This window comes from Kogia breviceps, chromosome 7 (genome assembly GCF_026419965.1).
Source record: "Kogia breviceps isolate mKogBre1 chromosome 7, mKogBre1 haplotype 1, whole genome shotgun sequence".
NCBI lineage: Eukaryota > Metazoa > Chordata > Mammalia > Artiodactyla > Physeteridae > Kogia > Kogia breviceps.
The window spans coordinates 15,506,640-15,531,278 of record NC_081316.1 but is presented as its reverse complement, the minus strand read 5'-3'; the positions used below and the strand labels follow the sequence as shown (position 1 = coordinate 15,531,278).

At 51.8% G+C, this 24,639-nt stretch overlaps 3 protein-coding genes across 7 annotated transcripts; 1 reads left to right on the top strand and 2 right to left on the bottom strand.

The window, feature by feature from the left end:
- Positions 1-45: 45 nt before the first annotated feature.
- VPS51 (VPS51 subunit of GARP complex) lies at positions 46-15,110 on the bottom strand. Its single transcript, XM_059069206.2, has 10 exons — positions 14,692-15,110; positions 14,071-14,200; positions 3,946-4,092; positions 3,645-3,864; positions 2,822-3,539; positions 2,216-2,431; positions 1,798-2,016; positions 1,225-1,346; positions 1,046-1,133; positions 46-411 (listed from the first exon to the last, which is right to left on the bottom strand). The coding sequence occupies exons 1-10, from the start codon at positions 14,914-14,916 to the stop codon at positions 151-153; spliced, it is 2,346 nt and encodes a 781-aa protein (XP_058925189.1). The 5' UTR covers positions 14,917-15,110; the 3' UTR covers positions 46-150.
- TMEM262 (transmembrane protein 262) lies at positions 15,005-20,276 on the top strand. 4 transcript variants are annotated; one of them, XM_067037555.1, is made up of 5 exons: positions 15,005-15,272; positions 19,305-19,396; positions 19,720-19,850; positions 19,957-20,056; positions 20,157-20,276. In XM_067037555.1, the coding sequence occupies exons 3-5, from the start codon at positions 19,722-19,724 to the stop codon at positions 20,231-20,233; spliced, it is 306 nt and encodes a 101-aa protein (XP_066893656.1). In that variant the 5' UTR covers positions 15,005-15,272; positions 19,305-19,396; positions 19,720-19,721; the 3' UTR covers positions 20,234-20,276. The 4 variants fall into 4 exon arrangements, 3 of the variants coding, with proteins under 3 accessions (XP_066893656.1, XP_066893655.1, XP_058925244.1); XM_067037554.1 differs by having other exon boundaries at positions 19,581-19,850; XM_059069261.2 differs by lacking the exon at positions 19,305-19,396 and having other exon boundaries at positions 19,581-19,850.
- Positions 20,277-20,280: 4 nt separating this feature from the next.
- Positions 20,281-24,431, bottom strand: ZFPL1 (zinc finger protein like 1). Of its 2 annotated transcripts, none has more exons than XM_059069239.2 (8): positions 24,225-24,431; positions 23,799-23,908; positions 23,366-23,477; positions 21,972-22,165; positions 21,807-21,879; positions 21,586-21,732; positions 21,211-21,334; positions 20,281-20,741 (listed from the first exon to the last, which is right to left on the bottom strand). In XM_059069239.2, the coding sequence occupies exons 2-8, from the start codon at positions 23,898-23,900 to the stop codon at positions 20,555-20,557; spliced, it is 939 nt and encodes a 312-aa protein (XP_058925222.1). In that variant the 5' UTR covers positions 23,901-23,908; positions 24,225-24,431; the 3' UTR covers positions 20,281-20,554. The 2 variants fall into 2 exon arrangements, with proteins under 2 accessions (XP_058925222.1, XP_066893654.1); XM_067037553.1 differs by lacking the exon at positions 24,225-24,431 and adding an exon at positions 24,084-24,160.
- Between the last annotated feature and the right edge of the window lie 208 nt (positions 24,432-24,639).

Here is a 24,639-nt window from a genome sequence, read left to right as displayed (position 1 = left end):
CCTCCCTCCGCCCCCCCCAAGCCCCGCCCAGGCAGGCGACAGGGAGCAGGAGACAAGAAGTCTTTATTAGGCGGGCCCCAAGGGGAAGGACTACCAGGGCGGGCCACCAGGTCGGGACACAAGGGGATGAACGGACTGGGGTGACCGGGCCTAGCCGCGCTCACAGATGACCTCGACGACACTGGGTTCCATGGGCACTGGGTCAGGGCAGCGCAGGGCAGCTGAGGCTACCACTTCATCCAGCAGCAGGTGCACAAGCTCCTCATCAGCCACAAAGCGCCACAGGTAGAGCTGCAGGAAGTGGCAGTCCACCTGCACCTGCTGCAGCCCAAAGCGCCCGAAGGTGCGCAGTCGCACACACTCCAGCAGTGTCTTCAGGCTGATTTTGATGATGCCGGTCAGCACGGACACCTGCAGGGAGGGACACAGGGATGCGGAGCCACTGCAGCAGGTGTCGGGGAGGGTACTGGATCCCCGAGGGAGGACACCCATGTTCCGTGCAGGGGCCAAAGAGACAGCAAAATGCCAGTAGCTGCGATGGGCTGGAAAGTCCCAGGACCCAGGTAAGAGGGAGGGACCATACAAGGTTGGCCCCATCATCTGGAGGGGAGCAGACAGGGAGGGCCCAGCAACCTGAGGCAGAGATGGGGGTCAGCATCGACATTGGGAGGGGAAAAGCTTACTAAGTTGGAGGGAGAGTATCAGGTCCCGGAGCACAGGCTGGGTTGGGGCAGGGCCCATGGTGTGACTAGGAATCCCTGGGGAGGACCCAGGGCTATGGTGGGGATAAGGACAAGGGCCAGGAGGTATACTAGATTATCACCCAGACGCAGGCTGAGGGCACACCAAGGTCAGGGCAGAGGGCTATGAGATGGTGATGGTGGGGCTCTGGATGACCACTCACTCCTAGAAACATCCCTCAGAAACAGAGACTGGCGGGGGGGGGGGCGGTCAGAGTCCTAGGGCTCCCGGGGCCAATGCGGGGCTGCTTCAGCCAACCTTCCCAAGGGGCCCTGGGAAGGCAGGGTCACTGTGGACTTCGGACCTTATTGAACTCCACAGGACTGAACACATCAATACGCTCAGAGAACAGCTTCTGGATGTTGCTCAAGAGGTTGGTGTCCATTGGGGCACTGAATGGGAGGAGACAAGCAATCAGAGCCCACCCCTTCACCCCGGTCCTTCTTTTTCCATCCTCCCTGCGCCTACCCTGACCAGCCAGACCTGGGTGTGTAGCTGGGTGCATAACGGCCCTGCTGCCGAGAGCTGCTGTAAACGGAGAAGGTCCTCTTGCTAGAGTCGCTGCTCTGGGCCTTGCGAACACCCTCCTCGTACAGGAGCCCCACCTGGTGGTGGAAGGAGGAACTGCAAGGAGGCCAGGGCACGGGCAACATCCAGCCCACCAGGTGCCTTGGGCAAGGGCCAAGGATGCTCTAAGTTACACACTCATTTGTTATAAGAATCACAACCGTTATAAAAACCACAGGGTAGTTAGGGCCTGTACCTAGTTGGTACCCAGTCACTATTTACAGAACCAGTGGAGTGGGGCAAAAGTGGAACACAGGAGTTGGTACTGAGGCCGAATCTTCAGGGCCAACCCTGACCTGACTTCCTAGGTGACTCTGGGCCTCAGCTTCCTCCTCCTAGGTGAAATGGGGGTGATGATGCCACCATGGCTGAGGAGGAAAGCCGTAGAGGCAAGCACTGCCCGGCCCCTCCTGTCATGATCCTCAGAGGGCTGTTCCCCCAGCACCCCCAGCCCACATCAGAGTTCCCCTGGCCAGCCCAGGGCAGCACCTGCACGTCGATAGCTGTCGTGTCCTCCACCACCCGCTTCATGACAGCACGCACGTTCCGAGGCTCCAGGGTACTGAGCCAGTCCCGTGTCTCCACACTCTTGCGCAGCATCTGCGATATGACCAGGCCCTGCACCTTCACATAGTGGGTCAGCAGCCGCCGTGCCGTCTCCCTGGCCTCCGCACACAGCGTGCTCACGGGTGTCACTGGAGACTGGTCCTGAGCCAGGGATGCAGAGGACAGACAGGCAGTGGGTACTGGGGGCAGCTCTGCAGCCCCTGCCCACCAGGAGCTGGGCACAGGCCGGGCAAGGGGCAGGCTGGGTTGGGCACAGGCAGCCCTGACCATGAGGGCACTGCCCAGCCTCCTGTGTTCCTAGCATCACCACCCCCCACCCTGCTATGAGCCAGCAGTTCACCTGCACCAGAAACTGTTCGTCGGTGAGGGTGAGGATATAGGAGATGGTGGCGGTCTCGTAGTCCAGGCAGAGGCGGGACAGCAGCAGGAGCAGGGCAGGCGGCGTGGCGCCCCCCTTCTCCCCGGGGCTATCACAGAAGTTCTGAGCCGTCTGGCACATGGAGCGGATGAAGCCCACGATGAGGCTCTCACGGACACCCTGGCTGCAGAACTCGCCCTGTGAGGAGGAGTGCCCCATATACACAGCAGGTCCAACCTTCCAGGCAGAGGCTGCTAGTGACCTTCTACTGGGACTCGAAGTACCCTGGCCTCTCTCCAAGGGACAGTTTCACCCCACATTCCAGAACCCCAGAGCAGCTCCCCTGATGTGGGAAGGGAGTGCAGGGGGGCAAAGCCAGCACTGGGGACCCTGCTTGCAGATGCCCTCAGAGCCTGCCCCACCTCTCCAGGCTGTGCCAGCCTTCCTCAAGGCAGCCTGAAACCACATCCAGACTGCCTGGGGCAAGGACTGTGTGCCCTGGTAGCTGCCAACCTGCATGCAAGATAAACGAAAGAATGCCCTGAAAAGGAAGAAAAAAAAGAAAATCTTTCCAGGGAAAGATCGTACCCGGAAGTAGGGCTTGTTGGAGAAAGACACCTCCTTGGCAGTGAAGAGATGCACAGAGGCCAGAGAGGCCTTAATGTGGCTCAGGGTGGAGCTGGCCACGTTGGCCAGCAGTTCGGCCAGGCCGGGGCCTTCCTTCCCAGCAACTCGAGGGGCGGCCAGCGCCTGCCGCACGTCCGTCAGACAGCCCAGGAAGGCCGACTGCAGGCCCTGCAGGTGCTGGCCCAGGCGCTCGCGAGCCACTCGCTCCACGATCTCTGTGGCGGCCTCTGCCAGCCCGGCAGCGGCCAGCAGGGCCCCGGGCGCCCGCAGGCGCCGGTGGAAGCGGTCCAGCGCCCGCACGAGCAGGGAGTTGTCACTGCCACCCTGCTCCTGAGCCAGCCGCCGCTCCACCAGCGCAAAGTAGCGGCTGCCCAGCTCCCGTGCAAAGGCTGCCAGCTTCTCGGCACCCGCCGGGCCCTGGGCCGCAAACAGCTCCTGGTAGGCCGCCGCCACCTGGCAGAGGCCCCCGACGAAGCCGCTGCCGCCGCGGTCAGTGAATTCTAACACGTCGGGAGCCGGAGGGGAGGGCCCCAGCTCCGCCTCCAGGCCCCTCAGCTCCTCCTCCAGCCGCCCTCGGCCGAGAGCCAGGAACTCCTCGCACAGCTCCTCCGCAGGCTCTCCCAGGGCCAGCAGCAGCTCCACGCACTCGGCTTGCTCAGGGGCGCCAGAGCCACCCTCCCTGCGGGAAGGGAGAGGGAGGTGAAGGTCAAGAAGACAAAATTCGGGGCGGGGCGGGGAGACCCAGGAGACCAGCAGGTGTGGCATGAGGGCCCAAAGCCCACACCTGAAGCGCTGCCGTAGCTGCTGGGCCAGGCGGGCCGTGATGACCTGGCAGTCGTCCTGGATGGCGCGGAATGATGGCAGGTGCTGGTACTGCTGCAGCACGGCCCGCGCGCGGCCTTGGTAGCGCACCGCCTGCCCGTAGGCGCCCAGCTCCACGCACTTGGTGAGGCGCGAGGGCAGCTCGAAGAGGAACTGCAGCTTTCGTAGCAGCGCGTGGACCCCTGGGGGACAGGGGGAGGTTGTGTTAGCCCCAACGCCCTGGGGGTGGCCCACTTTAGCACCAGCTCTGGAGCGGGCCGCACCTGCCAGCTTGGTGATGCGCTCGTGGCGGTCCTGCAGCGTGGCGCTGATGCGCGCGCTGAAGTCCGTGATCACTGCCATGTTGGTGGCCAACCGGTCCATCTCATCCTCCATCTTCCGGAAATCGTTCTTCATCTTCCGGATGGTGTCTAGGAGGACAAGGGCGCAAGAGGGGGAAAGGCGGATGACTAGGGGCGCAGGCAGAACACTCAGCTCGAGAGGTAGTCCAAATGCCCTCACACACACCCGCCCCCTTCCCAAACGCGCCTGAGCTCACTCATCGAGGGTCACATTGATGATTAGGTGCTTGAAAAGGACTGCAGTGGTGCTTGGTCACTATAAATGGGGGTGAGGTGTCATTATGTCAGTGCAGCAGACGTTTTCTGAGCACCCCGTGTGTGCCCCTAGCCCCGGTGCGGTGGGGAGATGCCCATGAAGCCGCAGTCCTTGATCTCAGAAGACGCCCAGATCCAAAGGAGGGCACAGGGCACTTGGCAGGGACCTGTCTGCTCGTTCCCAAGGGCATCCTCCATGCCCAGCACCCTGCCTGCCATGGGACAGACAGTAAATACTTGTTCAATCTTACCTCTTTCCCAGACCTCCCTAACCCTTTCACTCTGCCTTCTGGAACACGGTTGACCTTCTCTGAAAGGTTCTTTCCCTTTTGTCCTGACAGAAACCTGCCTAAGGAGGCTGTTCTTCCTTTCAACCCAGGTGCCTCAGGGCCTGGCCCCTTAACACTTGTAGATAGCTTCTAGTCCTCCTCCCTTTGGGACCCCAGCTTCTTTGAAGACCATGACATCAAACTGCACCCCTTCTTGTTGCCATCCCTACTGTCTGCTTTGCCACGCCCCTCAGTTCCGGATCACGGCCACACCTCCTTGTGGACATCAACATACACAAGGATGTGCCTTTGGACATTCTTGACTCTCCGTTTGCTGACCTCCTCAACTCCATCCATTCTTGCATCTGCCTCATCTGTGCCACACTCGCCCTGCCCTTGCTAAGAACTGCATCCTCTAAAACCTTAGCTTCAAGCCTCACCTCTGTAATTCTGATCATTCACCCTGTTGACCCCACTCTAACAATCCTGTGGCCTTTTCAGTAACTCCAGACCCAGTGGCCCTATCACTTGGTCACTGTTTGCAATACCTCTCATGGCTGCACTTCCTTCCTCACTCCTCTCAGAATCTGTGGTCCTCCACGAGCACCAGCACCCATTTGCAAGCCCCCTTGCATCTCTTGCCCCCTGGCCCCCATATCTGTCGGCAGAACCCTACCACAGGTTAAGCCCAATTACCAACCCACTTCCTAAGAATGACAGCTGAAAATGAGCCAAAAAATCATACCAACTGGCCTTCCTTTAATGTTAGGACTTCAAGTCCCAAAGCAGCACTGCATACTGGTCAGCTGTCCTTCCAAACCTTCTAGTGAGTCTGTGTTTCCATTTTCCAAAATATCATTTTGTCCTCAGTCCTCAAAACGCCAATACATGCCCCCATTTCTCAAATGGTGACCTTGATTCACACTTCACAGAAGAAAATACAAGCAAACATCAACTCCTTCCAAACCTGCAGAGTGAACAGATCCCTGAGGGAGTCTCATCCTGTCCCACGGCTGTGATGACTTGGACATTTCTGCCTCCAGTCCTGACCAAAGCCCTGCCTAACAACTTACTGAACACCCTGATGTGGATGGCAAACAGGCACCTCAAATATGATACGTCGAAAACAGAATTGTTGTTTTGAATTTTATTTATTTTTATACAGCAGGTTCTTATTAGTTATCTATTTTATTAGTTATCTATTTATTTATTAGTTATCTATTTTATACATATTAGTGTGTACATGTCAGTCCCGATCTCCCAGTTCATCCCACCTCACCCCTCCCCACCCCTTTCCCCCCTTGGTGTCCATACGCAAAACAGAATTCTTGACTTTCCCAAACCTGTTCCTCCACTAACCTTTTCCATTTTGGCTCCTGTTCATTTATTTCTTTACTTATTTTTAAAAATTAATTAATTTTATTTATCTATTTTTGGCTGCGTTGGATCTTCGTTGCTGCGTGTGAGCTCTTCTCTAGTTGTGGCGAGCAGGGTCACTCTTGGTTGCAGTGTGCAGGCCTCTCATTGTGGTGGCTTCTCCTATTGCGGAGCACGGGCTCCAGGCATGCGGGCTTCAGTAGTTGTGGCACACGGGCTCAGTAGTTGTGGCTCACAGGCTCTAGAGCTCAGGCTCAGTAGTTGTGGCTTGCGGGCTTAGTTGCTCCGTGGCATGTGGGATCTTCCCGGACCAGGGCTCGAACCCATGTCCCCTGCATTAGCAGGCGGATTCTTAACCACTGTGCCATCAGGGAAGCCCTCCTGGCCATTTCTTAAGAGTCATCTTTGATTCTTATCTCTCCTTTACCTTACATTAAGTCCACTGGCAAGTTGCATAAGGTTAACCTCCAACGTTTTCTTTCCAAGCCACCATCATCTCTTGTCCGACTACTACTAACATTTCCCAACTAATTTCCCTAATTCCACTCTGGAACTCACCATCAATATGCATAAAAGAAAGCAATGAGGATGAAGCAGAAACATACCTATTGTAGGAGACTTTAATCCACTTCTGTCAATCCGTGACAGACCAAAAGGACAAAAATCAAATGAAGCTATGGAAGTCCTAAATAATATCATTAATACGGAAGACCTATTTGATTTGTATTCTTTTCAAGATTCCATAAAATACACCAAAACCTTACCACATATTAGGTCATAACGAAAATCTCAATAAATTTACAGAAAAAAAGAAACCAAATGGTACAGAAAGCATTCCCTGATCACAATGCAATGAAATTAGAGATTAATAACCAAACTAGAAAATAAAGAGATCCCATTATTTAGAGAAAACCTCATTACTATCAACTACTGGATCAAAAAGGAAATCAAAACTGAAATTTCTCTATATGTAAAAAATAACAACAATGAAAACACTCTAAGAAGCTATAGGATATAGCTGAAGCAACGTTCAGAGGAAATCAGTCTTAAATTCTTATAGTACGAATTAGAAGAAACATTCAACTCAAGAAGTTAGAAAAAGCACTACAAAAGAAACCAGAAAAAGAAAGCAGAAAAATAAAAAAGAAAGCAGAAAGAATGAATTAATAAAGCTAAAAGCAGAAATTAATTTATTTTTTTAAATGGGAGAACTAATAGATCAAAGATCAGGGTCACTGAAAAAAAATGAAAAACAAAATATGTAAAATGCGAGCTACCCTAATCTTTAAATGGGGAAAAAAACATACATAAAATAAGAAATAAGGGGAGAAACAATCACAAATGCACAGATATTTTTAAAATCACAAGATACAGCTTAGCTCTATTCCATGTAAAGAAATTGAAAACCTGGATGAAATGGATAATTTGCCACAAAAAACCAGAATTTACCTAAATGGAGTGCAGAAGAGCAAGAATACATGAACAGAGGGAATTGAGAATGTTGCCAAAGAAAGATTCTCCAGGACTTCCCTGGTGGCGCAGTGGTTAAGAATCTGCCTGCCAATGCAGGAGACATGGGTTCGAGCCCTGGTCCGGAAAGATCCCAGATGCCGCAGAGCAACTAAGCCTGTGCGCCACAACTACTGAGCATGTGCTCTAGAGCCATGAGCCACAACTACTGAGCCGACATGCTGCAACTACTGAAGCCCGCAGGCCTACAGCCCATGCTCCACAACAAGAGAAGCCACCGCAATGAGAAGCCCGCACACTGCAAGAGTAGCCCCTGCTCACCACAAATAGAGAAAGCCCATGTGCAGCAATGAAGACCTAATGCAGCCAAAAATTTTAAAATTAGAAAAAAAAAACAAAAAGAAAGATTCTCCTTCCCCCCCACACAAAGGTGCCAGAGGATGTCATGGGGGTGCTGCCATAGCTCTGAAGGACAGCTCATACCAAAGCTCTGTGTAAGCAGTACTCAAGCAGAGAAAATTAGAAAAGCATTCACATTAACTTTGTGGAAGAAACATAACACTGATACAAAAATGTGACAAAAATAGCTCAAAAATGAAAGTGACACATTCATATCTTATGAATTAAGATGCATAGATATATTAATTAAATAAATTAAATAAATGGAGATACACATATAAATTAACAAACAGAATCCAGCAATGTATTAAAAGAATAATTGACAAATATGTCCAAATGGTTTTTATTTCAGGAATGCAAGGACAGCTCAATATGAGAGGATCTCGATAATAATTCACCATATTAAGAGATGAAAGAAAGACAATTCAACATCTGTTCTTGATTTAAAAAAAAAAAACTCAATAAAATATGAAGAGCTGAATATTCCCCTAACCTCCAAACACCAGCATCGTGTTTAATGAGGCAATGATAAAAGCAATTCCCATTAAAATCAGAAACATGGGGCTTCCCTGGTGGTGCAGTGGCTGAGAGTCCGCCTGCCGATGCAGGGGACACGGGTTCGAGGCCCGGTCTGGGAGGATCCCACATGCCGCGGAGCGGCTGGGCCCGTGAGCCGTGGCCGCTGGGCCTGCGCGTCCGGAGCCTGTGCTCTGCAACGGGAGAGGCCACGACGGTGAGGCCCGCATACCACAAAAAAAACCCACAAAAAAACAAACAAATAAAATAGTGGATTTAAATCTACTATTGGAATGTAAAAATATAAATAGTGGAATGTAAAAATCGTAGAAAATTCAATGTCTGGGGTTCCTCAGGGACAGTTTCTACTGCTTTTTCTTGTGTATGGGTCAGATTTTCTACTTTATTTGCATGTCTCATAAATTTTTATTGAAAAAACAGACATTTTAGATAATATTGATATAACATGGCACATAACATGGCAACTCTAGAAATCAGATCCTCTCTCCTCCCCAGGGTTTGTTGTTTCTGCTTGTTGCTATTGTTTGTCTCATTATTTTTCAGTTACTAAACCTGTACTAATTAGTTTCTGAACCAGCTCTGTAAAGTTTGTATTCTTTGTTGTGTATAGCCACTGAAACCTTTACTTGGTTAGCTTAGTGATTAGCTAATGACTGGACAAGGATCTCCTAAATATCTAGAACTAATAAATCTCCTAGTATTTATTGAGGGGCTGTGTGTGTGTGTGTGTGTGTTGGGGCATACCTTAAACACTCAGCCAGGAGGTTTACAACTCTCCCTTAACCTTCACTTCCTGCTTGCACTGAGCCTGAAGTAAGCCAGAAGTGAGAGCTGAGGACATTCTCAGGTCTTTCTTTCTTTCTTTCCTTTTCTTTTTTTAAAAAATAAATTTATTTTATTTATTTATTTTTGGCTGTGTTGGGTCTTCATTGCTGCGCACAGGCTTTCTCTAGTTGCAGCGAGCGGAAGCTACTCTTTGTTGTGGTGCACGGGCTTCTCATTGCGGTGGCTCTCTTTGTTGCTGAGCACAGGCTCCAGGGTGCGTGGGCACAGTAGCTGTGGCTCACAGGCTCTAGAGTGCAGGCTCAGTAGTGGGGGCGCACGGGCTTAGCTGCTCCGTGGCATGTGGGATCTTGCCAGACCAGGGCTTGAATCCATGTCCCCTGCACTGGCAGGTGGATTTTTTTAAAAATTAATTTATTTTATTTTATTTTTGGCCGCGTTGGGTCTCCGTTGCTGTATGCGGGCTTTTCTCTGGTTGTGGCGAGCGGGGGCTACTCTTCATTGTGGTGCACAGGCTTCTCATTGCGGTGGCTTTTCTTGTTGGGAGCACAGGCTCTAGGCATGTGGGCTTCAGTAGTGGTGGCACACGGGCTCAGTAGTTGTGGCTCGTGGGCTCTAGAGCGCAGGCTCAGTAGTTGTGGCACACGGGCTTAGTTACTCTGCGGCATGTGGAATCTTTCTGGATCAGGGCTCGAACCTGTGTCTCCTCCATTGGCAGGCGGATTCTTAACCACTGTGCCGCCAGGGAAGCCCTGACAGGTGGATTCTTAACCACTGCACCACCAGGGAAGTCCCTAAGGTCTTTCTTAAGTATGTGTACTACCCTACATATTTGTGGCCTTCAAGATTCCTAATAATGTGTCAGAGATTGTCAAAGCCCCCAGGGACATCTCATTCCTCAGCTTTTCCTTTTAAGTTTTTGGGTTAGTATTATTGTTTGCCCAAGTGTTATCTATCACTTCAGACAGACACAACATTTGCCTGTAATTGTTTTTGACAAACAACTCTGGTGAGAGACTTTTAGCACTGGGTGACCTCCAGATCAAGACAAACCTACGGGGTGGACTGTTTTAGGAAACCACCAGACAGGTTAAATAATGACAATTCTTTGGGCATGAGGCTTTGAAAGAACTCCAGCTTTGTTCTGCTCCCTCTAGTATTAGGAGTATGGGCTATTTTTCAAGGCTACTGCTAAGCTGGAGAGGAAATGGTGGGGCTAGGACAAGCTAAAATACCATAGGATTCATTATTTTTACCATGATTCAACCCTTTTTCTTGAATAAATGCTCCTCTGATTGCTGCACACCTTTGGTTACTTTCCAGAGTTCTAAGAAAGCTTATTCTAACCATTTTGGCCAGTTTTAGGGTTGCTTTTATGGAGGGGATACTTTCAAATGCACTTACTCCACTATTTTTGCTGATGTCACTCTGGATGCCAGGCCTGTTTTTGTAAACGAGTTTTGCTGGAATACAGCCATGCTCATTCATTTATACTGTATATTGCTTTCATGATAATGGCAGAGATGAGTAGCTGTGACAGAAACCAGATGGCCCACAAAGCCTAAAATATTTACTTTTTGATCTTTTCAGAAAAACCTAAAAAAAAGAAAAGAAAAGAAAAAGAAAAGAAAAACCTCACCACCTCTGTTGTATATCCTATGCAGTCAGACCCTGCTCCCTTCACCCCCACACTCTTGTTCTCCCTGCTCTGGTCGTAGAGTTTCCAGGGCCTTTGCACAAGTTGTTTCCTCAGCCTGGGCCACTCTGCCCCCAAATCCTCCCATCGTCAACTTTTCATCATTCACCTTAACTGTGACCTCTTTAGAAAAGCCTTTCTCTGCCACTCTCTCTGTATCAGTCCCAACCACACACTCTCTAATATATTATCCTGTTTCGTTTTCTCCAGAGCTCCTGTTGAAGTGAACTGATCTTATTTTCTTTCTTCATTTTCTGTCTCTTTCTCTAGAATGTATGTCCTGTGATAGCTGAGAAACTGTCTTATTTACTGCTATATCCCTGGTGCCTACAATAGTACTTGGCACACACGCAAATATCTGACAAGCGATTGAGTAAATGAATGAATCAGTTGAATTAACATATATTCATATTGACACCACACTCCCTCTATGACCACTCCTGTCTCCATTGCAGGCTCACCCTCATCCTCCCCATGGCCATCAAACGGAGGTGCTCCTCCAAGCTCTGTCCTGGGCTCTCTCCTTTTCTCAGGCTCTATCCCATTCTTGAGCAACCCTGCCCACACTTCCCTTTAAACTCTCCTCCTCTTCACAGCTGCCTCCAAGGCTTATTCCTCCAGCTCAGATCTCTCTTCTGAGCTCCAGAGCCACACATGCATCTGCCTTCTTGTTAGCTCCTTATGCACAGCTCCAAAACCTCAAAACCTAGCTTCCTTAGCCTCAGAGTTATGAGTTCTCACCACTAGGTAAAGGTTCCCCACTTCTAGCATGAGTCAGAAGGCCACTCCTTAGAGATACTCTGAGCAAAGAAGAGATGGATTGGACTAGCCCCCTCAAGCTTCCTTCCATACTGAGATGCTGTGATTATCTGACATGGATCTCTAGAGTTCTTATGATTAAGACCAAAATCCTTCTTATTTTGTCTACAAAGGCCTTCATGATCTGGCCCCACAGGCTCATCCAGGTTTATTTCATTCCTTGCTCCCCTTAAAAAAACAAGACAAAACCAAACCTAACTCATTATGTTCCTTTTCCTACACCTGATCTTCTTGCAGTTTCTTGGGCACCACATCCACCATCCAGTGTTCAAGTTGAAACTTGGGTCATTCTGTACACCCAAAGTTCCTCAACACCATGTCCTGTCAATGTTGCCCCCTAACACTTCTCAATTTACTCATCACTGTCCATCTCCACCATTATCATCCTGGTGTTAGCTCCCAGAATCTCTGGTCTGGACTACTGAAATGGCCTCACTCCAGCCACCTCTCCAATCTATTCCTTTCAATGTTGCTAGGGACAAGAGGGATCTTTTCAAAACACAAATCACATCACTCATTTGTCTAAACACTCTGATTAGCTAAGTACTCTTTAGATAAATGGAAAATTCCTTAATGTGTTCTGAAAGGTCTCTAGTTAAACTCTACCACACCTATCCACCTGACTGGCTCTGCCCACAGTCTGCTTTCCCTCCTGCTACAGTAGATGAGCTCTTGACCTTCTGTTAAGGCCAGCCTCTCCAACATGCACTGCTCAATCCCCTCCCTCCTTCCTGAGGACTTTGCTTCTGCAGTTTTTCCCTCTCTTGCACCACTGATGAGCACTCCATGAGCTAATGTATTGGTCAAGCTTATCAATTCCATTTCTTGGAATGCCTTCTTCATTTATCTTCTAAGACACCCATGGTCTGGGTTGTTCTCAAACTTTCCCAAATGTTTGTTTCTTTGAGAAAGAAGATTTGTGAGATTTTCCTTCTTTTCATGACTTCTGAATGTTAGGATGCCCCAGGCTTCGGTCCTCAGACCTCTTCTCTCTGTACACTCCCCTCAGGAGATCGCATCTTGCTCCATGTACCTCAAGTTCCAGCCTTCTCTGAATTCCACATCCCTCAACTAACAAATTTTTAAGAATCTTGAGCCATTCTACTTTCCCACGGTTACCACCCTGGTCCATACAACCAGCATCTTGCCTGGACTGTTATAATAGCCTCCTAATGGGCGTCTCGGCCATCCTTGCCTCCCTATAGTCCACTCTCAACAAGTGGACAGAGGGGTCCTTTTAAAGCAACAGTCAGGTCACCCCATTCTTCTGTTCATTTCATCTCACTCAGAGGACAGACATTCCCAAAGACTGCAAGTAGACCTGCAGGATCTGCCTCTAGGACTAAGTACATGTGGATCCCCAAAATCTGAACAGTGCATTTCACCAACACAGGACAGAAGCTAGTGTGGACGATACTGAACATCGTCTAGTACCATCCTGAATAGAGAATAAAGGGGACAGAAAGGGGAAAAAAAACCCTTTATATGATGTTTGCCCCTTAATGTCATACATTTTCTATCTCTGCTTCATTTAAAAAGAGAGAAAGGGGGGCTTCCCTGGTGGCGCAGTGGTTGAGAGTCTGCCTGCCGATGCAGGGGACGCAGGTTCGTGCCCCGGTCCGGGAAGATCCCACAGGCCGCGAAGCGGTTGGGCCCGTGAGCCATGGCCACTGAGCCTGCGCGTCCGGAGCCTGTGCTCCGCAACGAGAGAGGCCACAACAGTGAGAGGCCCGTGAACCGCAAAAACAAAAAAGAAAAAAAAAAAAAGAGAGAGAGAAAGGGGTGCTTCCCTGGTGGCGCAGTGGTTGCGAGTCCGCCTACCGATGCAGGGGACACGGGTTCGTGCCCCGGTCCGGGAAATTCCCACATGCCGCGGAGCGGCTGGGCCCGTGAGCCATGGCCGCTGAGCCTGTGCGTCCGGAGCCTGTGCTCCGCAGCGGGAGAGGCCACAACAGTGAGACGCCCGTGTACCACAGAAAAAAAAAAAAGAGAGAGAGAGAGAAAGGGGAAGGAAGGAAGGAAAGAAGGTGAGAGAGAAAGGAAGAAAAGAAAGAAATAAAAAGAGAGTGAAAGAGAGAGAGATAAGCCCATTCTCGAGAAAGACCTGAACCAGAGAAGAAGCTACCACTAATGAGAGAAACTAACCATTACTGAGGTGTCCTTAGTGTCAGAGACTCTAAGTGCTTCAGGTAAATTCATTTCTTTTTAAATTTCATTTTGTCCTTTTCTCCCCTTTGGTCCTCAAAACAACCCTCTGAGAACAGTTATCACCTCAATAGTCATCAAACCACGAAAGCTCTGAGAGAGAAAGATGAGAGTGGATTAGTGTCAGGGCAGGACTAGAATCTGCGTCTGCTCTGTCTAAATCCTCTGCTGGCTTCCCCAACACAGGAGAAAGTGGGGGATGTGGGATCGTGAGGAGTGTGCCCCAGTAGGAATCACCTGTGGCTGAGATGAACTTGTTGTAGTTTTCATAGACCAGGGTCTGCATGTCGCTGTCTAGAGCCCGGATCTGCCGCACCATGTCCGTCTCACTGTCCATCAGCTGGGCCAGTGGGCACTCTCTTCTCAGCTGGAGGAAATTAGGTGGTTAGTATCCAGGACAGGGGGCACTCATGTCCCCCAGCCTTGCCCCTAACTGGTAGGCTTTTGGTGCCAGAAAACCCTGATCCCACCCCTTGTCAGGAATCTCAGACAAGGAACCTATAAGTGGCATAGCTCAGGAGTTACCAGGTCAGACCCTATTTGGGGTTTGTCTGCATTTGAAATACTCAGATGCAACCAAGGCCCAGTCCTATGCCTGTCAGTGCCTGGGCCACGCCCCCTATATCGAGTCTATCAGAACATCAGCCCAGGAGACCTCAGACTTCGCACCATCTCAGGCCAGTCTAAGTCTGACCACGACCCCTTATCTTCCAGCTCTGCCCCTATTGCCCGGTCCAAGGTCATCCAGATTTTATGAACACCTCTTCCCTCGCGCCACCCTCCCCTCCCCAACAAAGTCGCAGGCGTGATGTGGGGTGCAATATATCGGGGGCCTGTTCCCCCTCCCGATACACACACCTTGTCCAGATACACTTCCGGGTCGAAGTGCGCCCCATTGAGATCTGTAGGGTCCAAGGGGTCCGGCCCCGCGGGACGCCCCGCCGCCTCCACCTCCGAGAGGCCGTAGTAAAGCTTCAGCATCCCGTGCGCCTTCCGCCGACGCTCCGGAGCCTCCGCCTCGGGCCCCTCTGGGGAGCCCCCAGGTCCAGAGCCCGGGCCACGTCCCGCGGCTGCCGCCGCCATGGCTCCAAGTGCAGCCCACAGGCGTGAGGCTGGGCAGGGGATAGGGAGGAGGTACTTCCGGGAGCCATAAAGTTGTTGTTGAAACAAGGCAGTCCTTCAGGTGAAACGTCCCCCCGCAGCCCTGGGTCCTTCGAGACTGGAGTTCCCCCGCACCTTTCCTCCCCGAGCCAAGAGGTTCCGCCAGAGCCCTGGGTTCCCCCAGCTTCGCAGGAAGGATTTTGTGGAACTGGTCGAATCGCTGTCCTCCCAGAAGGAGGACGAGTCGTGGCTTCCAACCCTGCACCCCCGCAGACAAGGGCCTGCGGAATATGTCCCTAGATGCAGTGGACGGAGCGCGGGCCGTGGAGCCAGAGAGGGTATGTCTGGCATCCTGCCACTGCCTTGTTACGGGGGTAGCAGCTCAGTTTCCCCCATTCCTAATATTGGGAGTACATATTTCACAAGGGGGCTGTGAGGATTAAATGCATGTACAGTGCTGCACAGTACCTCTAGCACAGTGTTCTCAAGGCCTGGTCCTCTGACGTGCATCAGAATTGCCTTCAGAATTACTTGTGGCATGTTGCAAAGACTCTGGGCTCCCCTCAGACCTAGCTTATTTTTTTTTAAGTCAAGTAGTTCTGATGCACTTGAACTTGAGAACTCCTATTATACGCTGCTTAGAAGACACAGTTGGCACATCTTAAGTGACTGATGGGATGTGTTGACTGAGGGGTTAGGTGGAGATGTTGAGGATAATTCTCAGGTTTCCGACTGAGACAAAGGTGCAGCTGTTCACCTGTGAAGAGCTGAAGATAGGGAAAGACTTGCAGTTCAAATCGAGACACGCTGAGTTTGAATGGATGAAAAGGAGAAAAAGACTGTGTCAGTGTGGTCCTTGAAACATTACTTATGATGGGCTGGGGGGCCAGGGACGGAATGGAAACCACTTTATTCTTTGGCAGGGGTCCTGCCAGCCAAACACAGCCCACCACTTGTTTTCATATGGCCTGTAAGCTTTTTTTTTCATTTTTAAATGGTTGAAAAAAAATGGCATTTCATGATGTGAAAATCATATGAAATTCATATTTCAGTGTCCATGGGAACACATCCATGCCCATGCATTTACATATTATCTATGCCTACTTTTTGTTTTATAATTTATCTATTTTTGGCTGCCTTGGGTCTTCGTTGCTGCGCACGGGCTTTCTCTAGTTGCGGCGAGCGGGGACTACTCTTCAGTGTGGTGCGCGGGCTTCTCATTGCGGTGGCTTCTCTTGTTGTGGAGCACGGGCTCTAGGCATGCGGGCTTCAGTAGTGTGGCACGCAGGCTCAGTAGTTGCAGCTCGCGTGCTCTACCGTGCACGCTCAGCAGTTGTGGCACACGGGCGTAGTTGCTCCGCGGCATGTGGGATCTTCCCAGACCAGGGCTCAAACACGTCGCCTGCATTGGCAGGCAGTTTCTTAACCACTGCACCACCAGGGAAGCCCTATGCCTACTTTTAACTACAACAGCAGAGTTGAGTCATTGCAACAGAGACGTACGGCTGGCAAAACCTGTAACATTTACTATCTTGTTTTTCACAGAAGTTTGCTGACCCCTGACTCTATGGGATACTCAGAGGCTGTATAAAAAATATACATGAAGATTTAAGCTTATTAAGCTATAATCTTAAGAAAAATGAAGGAAAGAGTATAAAGATTTAGGGGCTTCCCTGGTGGTCCAGTGGGTGGGACTCTGCGCTCCCAATGAAGAGGGGCCGGGTTCGATCCCTGGTCAGGGAACTAGATCCCACATGCCTGCTGCAACTAAAAGTTCTCATGCCACAACTAAGAAGTCCGCATGCCACAACTAAAGATCCCACGTGCCAAAACTAAACATGCTGCAACGAAGATCCCGCATGCCGCAACTAAGCCCCAGCGCAGCCTGAATAAATAAATATATTCTTTAAAAAGAGTATAAAGATGTAGATCTACTCTAAGAAATCTATAAACTTCAAAAAAAAAGTTGCAGAATACTGTTAAGAAAAATTATCCAAAATTTGGAATACAGACGGTAGCATGACCTTCCAATATCATAATGGGGCATTGTTTCACAAGCCCACCCAAGGATTATTTAATTACCCATAGGAGTGTGCATGTTTGATCTTGCTATTTAAATATTGTCCCAAAGAGATGCAAAACATCGATATCCAATGGAAAAATAACCTCAAAATTTGGTTTGTTTGCCCTGTAGGACACCAGCCAATTTTGTATCTAACCTAGTAATCATGTTCTAGTATTCCTCTTTAAATGCCTGTCAATATCCAGCTCCTCAAGATGCATTACTACCTTACTGAGGGGGAACCCCTTCACCGATGAGTTAATACATCTTAGTTACATGTTTATTCTTTATTTAGATATCATGCTTTTTTTTTAGATATCATGTTTTTAACTTTCTGAAAATTATACTTTGACAGTACGTATGGTGTGATTTTGTTTTCTAAATTATGCATGTAGGTGTACACGTAGGTGTATGAAGTTACATCAAGAAGGGACTCAGGGCTTCCCTGGTGGCACAGTGGTTAAGAATCCGCCTGCCAATGCAGGGGACACGGGTTCAAGTCCTGGTACAGGAAGATCCCACATGCCGCGGAGCAACCAAGCCCGTGCGCCACAACTACTGAGCCTGCGCTCTAGAGCCCGCGTGCCACAATTACTGAAGCCCATGTGCCTGGAGCCCATGCTCCGCAACAAGAGAAGCCACTACAATGAGAAGTCCACACACCGCAACGAGTAGCCCCCGCTCGCAGCAGCTAGAGAAAGCCCGCGCGCAGCAACGAAGATCCAGCGCAGCCAAAAATAAATAAATAAAACAAATAAATTTTTAAAAAAATAATAAAAGATTTTAAAAAATTTTTTAAAAAGAAGGAACTCAAAAGATGCCCACTCACCGAACTGTTGAAGGGGTTACCTCTATAGGTGTGGGGGTGGAGGGGGGAGACTGGTACATTCTCCTCTGTATGCCTGTGTATGATGCAAGTCTTTTACAAGAACGTATTCATACACTACGGGGGTAGTTTTTTTAAATGACATTGAGGTAGAAGCTCTAACATAAAAACGTTCGTTTGTGTTCAAATGAGAACTAAAGTGCAAACAATTGTTTCAATGGTGTGAACACAGCTGGGCATCAGGCATCACCCCTTCAATGTGTTAAGATGGGGGTCTGAGGGTCTCTTGTGATGAATGACACTGGGCAGCAATAATGGATGGTGGCGTCAGGCTTTATTTAACCTTACTGCTTCCAGGCAGGAGACTTCCGGTCTTGACCTGACCTGGGACCTGACTTCTGGGGCAGACAGTCAGGCAGGAGGCAATGGGGCTGGCCAAGTTCAACATCAACTCTTCTTCTACAATATACTTCAGTTCCTGGGAGTTTGCATGTCCCTCCACACCATTTCTGGCCAGTTTTCTGACTTACTTTGTTGACAGTCCTGGAGTTCGCACCTCTCACATGTACAGAGGAAATGTTTTTTTCTTGGCATCTAATTGTCCCTGCCCATTCCACAGCCTTGGGTAGAAGTGGATATTAGTCTTAGTACTGATTCCCTCACTCATTGGCTGCGAAAACTTGAGCTGACAATCCCTCTCTGTGCCCCAGGCTTGTGTGTAAAATAGGATTTGTGCCACCAGTCCTAGCTTTCTCATGGGACTCTTGGAATGGTAGAGACAATGAGTGTTAAGATGCTGAGTGCTGGAAGGCAGCATAGGGGAGAGCTGGTCAGCATCATGTGTTGGAAGAACATCTGGGGAGAAGATGGAAAAGCCACTTGCTCTCCAGGGCCCACCTGGGGAGGATGTGGGAAGGTCCTGGGACAGCTATGGAGAATCTGCTGTCCCTTCCCTTACTTCCTCCCCATTAGGGGTTGGAACAAATACTTGGAGCCTGTGATCAGCCCAGGTCTGCCCTCACCTGGTTACATCCTCCAGTTCTACTGGAGAGATCTCATTAGGAGAGATTACACCTGACCTCTCATCTGCCTAAGACTTGCTGAGGACCTACATGCCCCTTCACTTTTTTTTTTTTTTTTTTTTTGGCTGCGTTGGGTCTTCGTTGCTGCGCACGGGCTTTCTCTAGTTGTGGCGAGCGGGGGCTACCCTTCGTTGTGGTGTGCGGGCTTCTCACCGCGGTGGCTTCTCTTGTTGCGGAGCACGGGCTCTAGGCACGTGGGCTTCAATAGCTGTAGCTCACGGGCTCTAGAGCACAGGCTCAGTAATTGTGGCACACGGGCTTAGTTGCTCCATGGCATGTGGGATCTCCCCGGACCAGGGCTTGAACCTGTGTCCCCTGCATTGGCAGGCGGATTCTTAACCACTGTGCCACCAGGGAAGTGCCCCCTTTGCTTTTCTGAGCCCCAGTTCTTCATCTGCAGAATGTGCCCACACTACCTCCTGCGTGGAACTGTTGAGGACTTAGTGAGAAGATTCGCCCAAGAGCACAAAGTGTGTGGGCTGGGATGGTGAGGTACGCTGTCCCTCCTTCAACATGCTAGGGCCCCGCTGCTCTGTACCTTTAGCCCAGCCCCCCTCCACAATTCAGAGCTGCCCTGGCCACCCATGAAACACTCCTGTATTGGCTGGAAACAGCCTGTGCTCGAGAATCTTGTTCTCTAAGTCCTCGTGATTCTAGAATCCTACGGCTATTCCAGACTGTGCGCTCCAGAACCGGAGGGGTTGGCTGCTCGTCCTGGGCAGTCCGCTTGCTCAAGCTGCACGATCTGCCTTGAGTCCGTGCTGCCGCCAGGATGCGGTGGCGGGACCGCGTGGCCGTGCTCTTCTTCCCACAAGGCATGATTCTCACCATGGCTGCTCTGATGCTCTTCTTCATCCACCTGACTATCTTCGCGAGCGACGTGCACAGCTTCTGCGTCACCCACCGCTATGACCGCATGAGCTTCCGCTACACTGTTATCCTGATGGTAGGCCAGGGCAGGGCCTCAAGGGCTGGTCAGGGGAGGCCCAGGGGCTGATGGAAACCCCCCTGTTGTGTCAAGGGGCCACTCTCCCACGGGATGGGGCCTACAGTTCTCCCAGGTGATCGGCATCTGCTGGGCCGCCATGGGGTCACTCTACGCTGAGATGACACATGACAAGTTTCGTCGATGCTTTTCACTGACCATCCTGAGTGAGTAGGGTGTACGCAGGGGGAGGGGGGAGCTCCGGAACCCTGAGATGCAGCAAGGAGGGGGCAGGGAAGGCTGCTGGGGGCTCTCTCCTCTGCCCAGTGCTCAACGGAGCCATGTTCTTCAAACGTCTGTCCCTGGAGTTTCTGGCCATCCAGTACCGGGAAGAGAACCACTGAGGCCTGGGGCCCAGGCTGAGAAGGGGGAAGGAAAAGGCTGCTTCGGGTGTTTTAATAAAGTCTGTCATTTATTTCCACCTGTCAGCTCCTTTGGGGGAGGGAGGGGGAAAGCTGGAGACCCAGGAGGAGCAGGTCAAGACAAACGTTTGATCTGCAGGAACCCCGGGCCTAGCCTGCAGCCACTCCGGTGGACTTGGCTTTGGGCCTGGGATCTTAGTGTCTCAGGCTTGAGGAAGAGGAGCAGAGAAGGGCCCCCGGACGTCCTCCCCTACCCACCCTCAGGCCCCCAGCTCCTAGGCTGGCCCAGCCATGATCAAGGGCTCAGGAGGGGCCCACACGGATGTGAGGGTTCATGAGCGGGTCCAGGTTGGGATCGCTGTCAGCCGCAGCCCGGCCCAGGCGAGACATGAGTGCCAGGAGGGCCAGGAAGCCCAGCAGCCCCAGGAGAAGCAGTAGCCCTGCCCGCTGGAGTAGGGTCAGCGGCCGCTTACGAGACCCAGCCCGGCTCCTGGGGGGATGAGGGGGAAGTCAGGTCAGGCCTCCAGTCCCTGGCAGCCCTGCAGCCGGGAGAGGAGCCCCAGCCATGACACTCGTCTTCCAGCCCAGCGCCACCATCCCTGAGCCTGGTTTCCTGCGCCTGCCCACTACCAGGCTGACTGTGCAGCTCAAACCAGCTGAGGCAACAACTGTGTTCTGAAACTGGAATGTGTCGGGCATAGGAGAGTCACAAAGATTGGGGGGTGTCAGAGCTGCAAGGGGCCTCAAGGAGCCCGAGTCCGAACCTCATACGTAGCACGCGAGGAAACACCCAGAGGGGGGCAGACCCAAGCCCAGGCTTCGGTGCACAGCCCCTATACCAGGTCCCATTATTACCCAGAACAAGCCCCTTTTGTCATGAAATCATCCTGCCAGGGTCTCTGGCTCTCACTTCCCCTCCTCCCCCTTCGTGGCATCCTGCCCCACCTGACCCCATGTACCTGAGCAGCTGGGCCAGCCAGCCCAGGGCAGGCCGGCGACGGTACTTGTCGTCATCACAATCCCCATGGAGGCCTGGTGCCCGGTCATCATCCCGCGTGTCATACACCTTCCTTGGGGCTGAGGCTGCAGGGGCAGAGCCACCGGCATCCACAGGCTCAGGAAAACTGGCCCATAGCGGGGTGGGGAGAGGGGAGGGCAGGAGATCGCGGCCCTTCTCAGCCTAACAGAGCATCTTGGAATTGTGGGGAGGTAACGTCTGTGATGGAGTGAGGAAGGGTCCCTGTGGGTGGGTGTCCAGACCCCCGAGCTCCCTCCATGCAAAGCACCCCACTCCCATTCTGTCCTCCTCTGGCCCGGACAATTCCCCGGCTCACCGTGAGTCAAAGGCTCAGGACTGCCCATGTGGATCACCATGTGCTGCTCGGGTCGGCTCGGGGAAGCGGGGGGCCGGGGGACTTGGCTGTAGAAGGCTGGGGCGGCAGAAGCGCTGGCTACCTCCTCTGGTTTGGGGCTACCACTGGCTGTGGGCAGGAAGAGAGCTGTCAGCAGAGCAGGGAGGCAAGGGCCCCAACGGCACGTGGAGACCACCACTTACCATTAAAGCTGGACCAGTCAGAGAAGTCGGAAGTGTTGAGGGGCTCAGGCTCTGGGCTCACCACCTCGTCAATCTGGAGGAAAGAACAGATGTCACCAGCCTGCCCAGGGCTGTCCCCACCCACCCACCTGGCCCAGGTGGGACCCAGGGGAGACAGGCTCTCACCAGAGGAAGGCCCAGTCCTGCCCGGGCCCAGTTGACTGTGGCCAGCTTCTCTCTCAGTGCGGAGGCCACGGGGCCGGCCAGGTTGGTTGGAGGGAAGATGGGGCCACTGCAGCTGGGACACTGGTAGCCAGCAGGTGCTGTGTTTTGGGGTAGCTGGGCAGCACGTTCATTGAGACAGGCCCAGTGGAAGAGATCTGAGGGCCCATGAAGTAGTGGAGGAAAGACATGAAGAAGAAGACACTTAGGACCCCTAGCCCAGCAAGAGCCCCCAGCCTGCTGCAGAGATACATGGACACATATAAGTGTAAGCCCAGGGCCTTCTCCCGCACATCCTCACCCCAGGTCCACTTCATCAGTATTCCCTAAGACTTTGGCCTTCCTGGCCACCACTATCTGACTACCTCAAGGCACATGCTACCAAACTTCCCAGCCCACTAGGGGGTGGGGGTGGGTGGGAAAAAGATGTCGCCTACGCTTTCCATGAGTCCTCTCTGGACTCGCACTCATCACAAACTCATTGGGCTAACAGCTCATCAAGAACAGTTTCAGAAAAGGTTACTAGACATACACACAGGCACACGTATGGGTGTACACATCCATGGGCACAGATATACACGTGTTTATATACATGTCAAACACAGGTGCCATCCACACATACGGGCACACTAACTCTCATACACATCTATACACTCAACGTTTGCTAACACTCAAGCACCCTCACCCAGGAATTCTCCTGCAACCCCACAACACACCTGTGCTTATATGTTCACATACAACCGTTACCCATTTACTCACCCATAGTACTAATGAATACACTAACACTTAGGTAAAGACACAATGCACGTTCAATTCATGCACATATAAACACACTCACAGTGAGAAACACATACGTGGAGCACACTCTTTTACACTAGTTCCTTCAAAAAGTGGAGCTAAGGCTCTTACACCAGAGTCAGGTCAAGGTCATGACACATGCCCCTGCTGACTTCTTTTAGCTGACGTTACTGTGAGGAATGCAGTTCCTCTCTGTTTAATCTTGGACTCAGAGATGGATCCTGAATGTCTGAAAGCCCCATGCTTCCACCTCACTGCTGGTATGGCCAGCTACTGCTCACAGCTACAACCACACCCACAAGTTTGACTGGCTCTCGCTCAACCCTAGGGACTGGCAGGGAAGAAGCTAGGAGCTTTAATTTTTAGGGAAAAACACTAAGGCCTCGAAAGAGGAAATGACTTGCCTGAGCTCACACAGCAGGTAAGTAACCTAGCTGGACCAGAATCTGGGGCTCCAGCCTCCCGGGCTTGAGAGGTCACTGTCCTGCTGCTTGGGGAGTGCCTGGAAACTGGTCACGCTGGGCCTGTCCTGATCCCCCCATAAGGTGCCCAGGCCTCACCATAACAGACCAGGCGGGTCGTCTCCCGGGCGGCCAGGGGTATGTTGCAGAGGCGGCAATTGGGGTTGTAATCGCTATCTTGGAGCCACTGCAGGTAGGACTGGACGATGCACTGAAGTGGGAGAAAGAGGTCACAACTGGAGCAAGAACTCCACAGCCCATCTCCCCAAAGCCCAGCTGCCTCTTTTTCTCGCATCACAGAGGAGATTGATCCTGTTTGACCAATCAATAAACATTTATTGAGCACACACCGTGTGCCAGACTCTGACTTAAGCACTGGGGATACAACAATGTACAAAATAAACTACAAAATAAACTAAGTCCTTGTCCTTGTGGAGCTTCCATTCTAGGGCCAGGCCCTTCATGGATTTGGAGGAAGTCAATACTACCTGCCCACCTAGTGCCCTGCTCAGCCCCTCCCCTGAACACCCACCTTGGCGTGATTGGCTACCAGGCAGTGCTCGCAGACGTTGACCCGGTGTTCGAAACAGAATAGGTTGGTCACCTTCCTCTTGGGGCACTTGCAAAGCCCCATAGTCGACCCTGAGGAAGGGGTCTGAGTTGGCAGGGAGCCAGGTTCTGGTGGCCGCCACAACGCACTCAACAGCCCAGTTGTTTCCACTCTTACCTGCCCTAGACACCTCTCGTGCTCGCCCCAACCCCAAACTCCTGCCCACCGTCCCTCTCCATCCGGCCACGCCCCCTGCATAAATCCCACCTCCGGAGACTCCAGATTCCTCCCGCATGCCAACCCTGGCCAGGCCCCTCCATCAGTCTCTCCGATACCACCGGCCCCGCCCCCAGGGGCCCCTCCCGAGCCCCACCCCCTACAAGCCCCGCCCCCACCTTCCCCACAGACCCCACTCTCTGTGTTACTAATCGGCTGCGGCACCCGTCCCCACGGGCGCGAGCGCCGGTCAGAGACGCGGAAGGTCAGACAGCACTCAGCCGAGTTCTCGCTCAGATCCCTCCAGCTCAGAACCTTCCGATTATCCCTCCACTGCCACGTCTCTTCCGGGTGCGGCGCTCTCTGATGACACTAGCGCGTCTCTGGCCCCGCCCCTGCAGACGCTAGACCTGGAGGCGGGCGGAAAAGGAGTGACCAGAGCTCGGCGGCCCTCCCACCTTACGTCACTTCCGCTTCCTCCCGGGTAAGGCGGGTAATTCGAACGTTTGCCCTTCGGGTTGGCGCGAGCCCTGGTAGCTGTGGCGGCGGCGGCGGCGGCAATAGAGATCGAGACCAAAGCTAGACATGTCCCAGAGGCGAACCCGGT

What these genes read in the sequence shown, in the direction of transcription:
- ZFPL1 (XM_067037553.1), bottom strand. Translation starts at nt 24,111, where the DNA reads ATGCGGGAGGAATCTGGAGTCTCCGGAG. An exon ending in GGAATCTGGAGTCTCCGGAG is followed by an intron (nt 23,909 to 24,083) that starts GTGGGATTTATG and finishes CCCCTTCCTCAG; the next exon opens with GGTCGACTATGGGGCTTTGC. An exon ending in TGACTGGTCCAGCTTTAATG is followed by an intron (nt 21,733 to 21,806) that starts GTAAGTGGTGGT and finishes TCCTGCCCACAG; the next exon opens with CCAGTGGTAGCCCCAAACCA.
- TMEM262 (XM_059069261.2), top strand. Translation starts at nt 19,677, where the DNA reads ATGCGGTGGCGGGACCGCGTGGCCGTGCTCTTCTTCCCACAAGGCATG. An exon ending in GCTACACTGTTATCCTGATG is followed by an intron (nt 19,851 to 19,956) that starts GTAGGCCAGGGC and finishes TGGGGCCTACAG; the next exon opens with TTCTCCCAGGTGATCGGCAT. An exon ending in CTTTTCACTGACCATCCTGA is followed by an intron (nt 20,057 to 20,156) that starts GTGAGTAGGGTG and finishes TCCTCTGCCCAG; the next exon opens with TGCTCAACGGAGCCATGTTC.
- VPS51 (XM_059069206.2), bottom strand. Translation starts at nt 14,916, where the DNA reads ATGGCGGCGGCAGCCGCGGGACGTGGCCCGGGCTCTGGACCTGGGGGC. An exon ending in CCAACAAGCCCTACTTCCGG is followed by an intron (nt 2,432 to 2,821) that starts GTACGATCTTTC and finishes TCCTCCTCACAG; the next exon opens with GGCGAGTTCTGCAGCCAGGG. An exon ending in GTCCTGTGGAGTTCAATAAG is followed by an intron (nt 412 to 1,045) that starts GTCCGAAGTCCA and finishes CCCTCCCTGCAG; the next exon opens with GTGTCCGTGCTGACCGGCAT.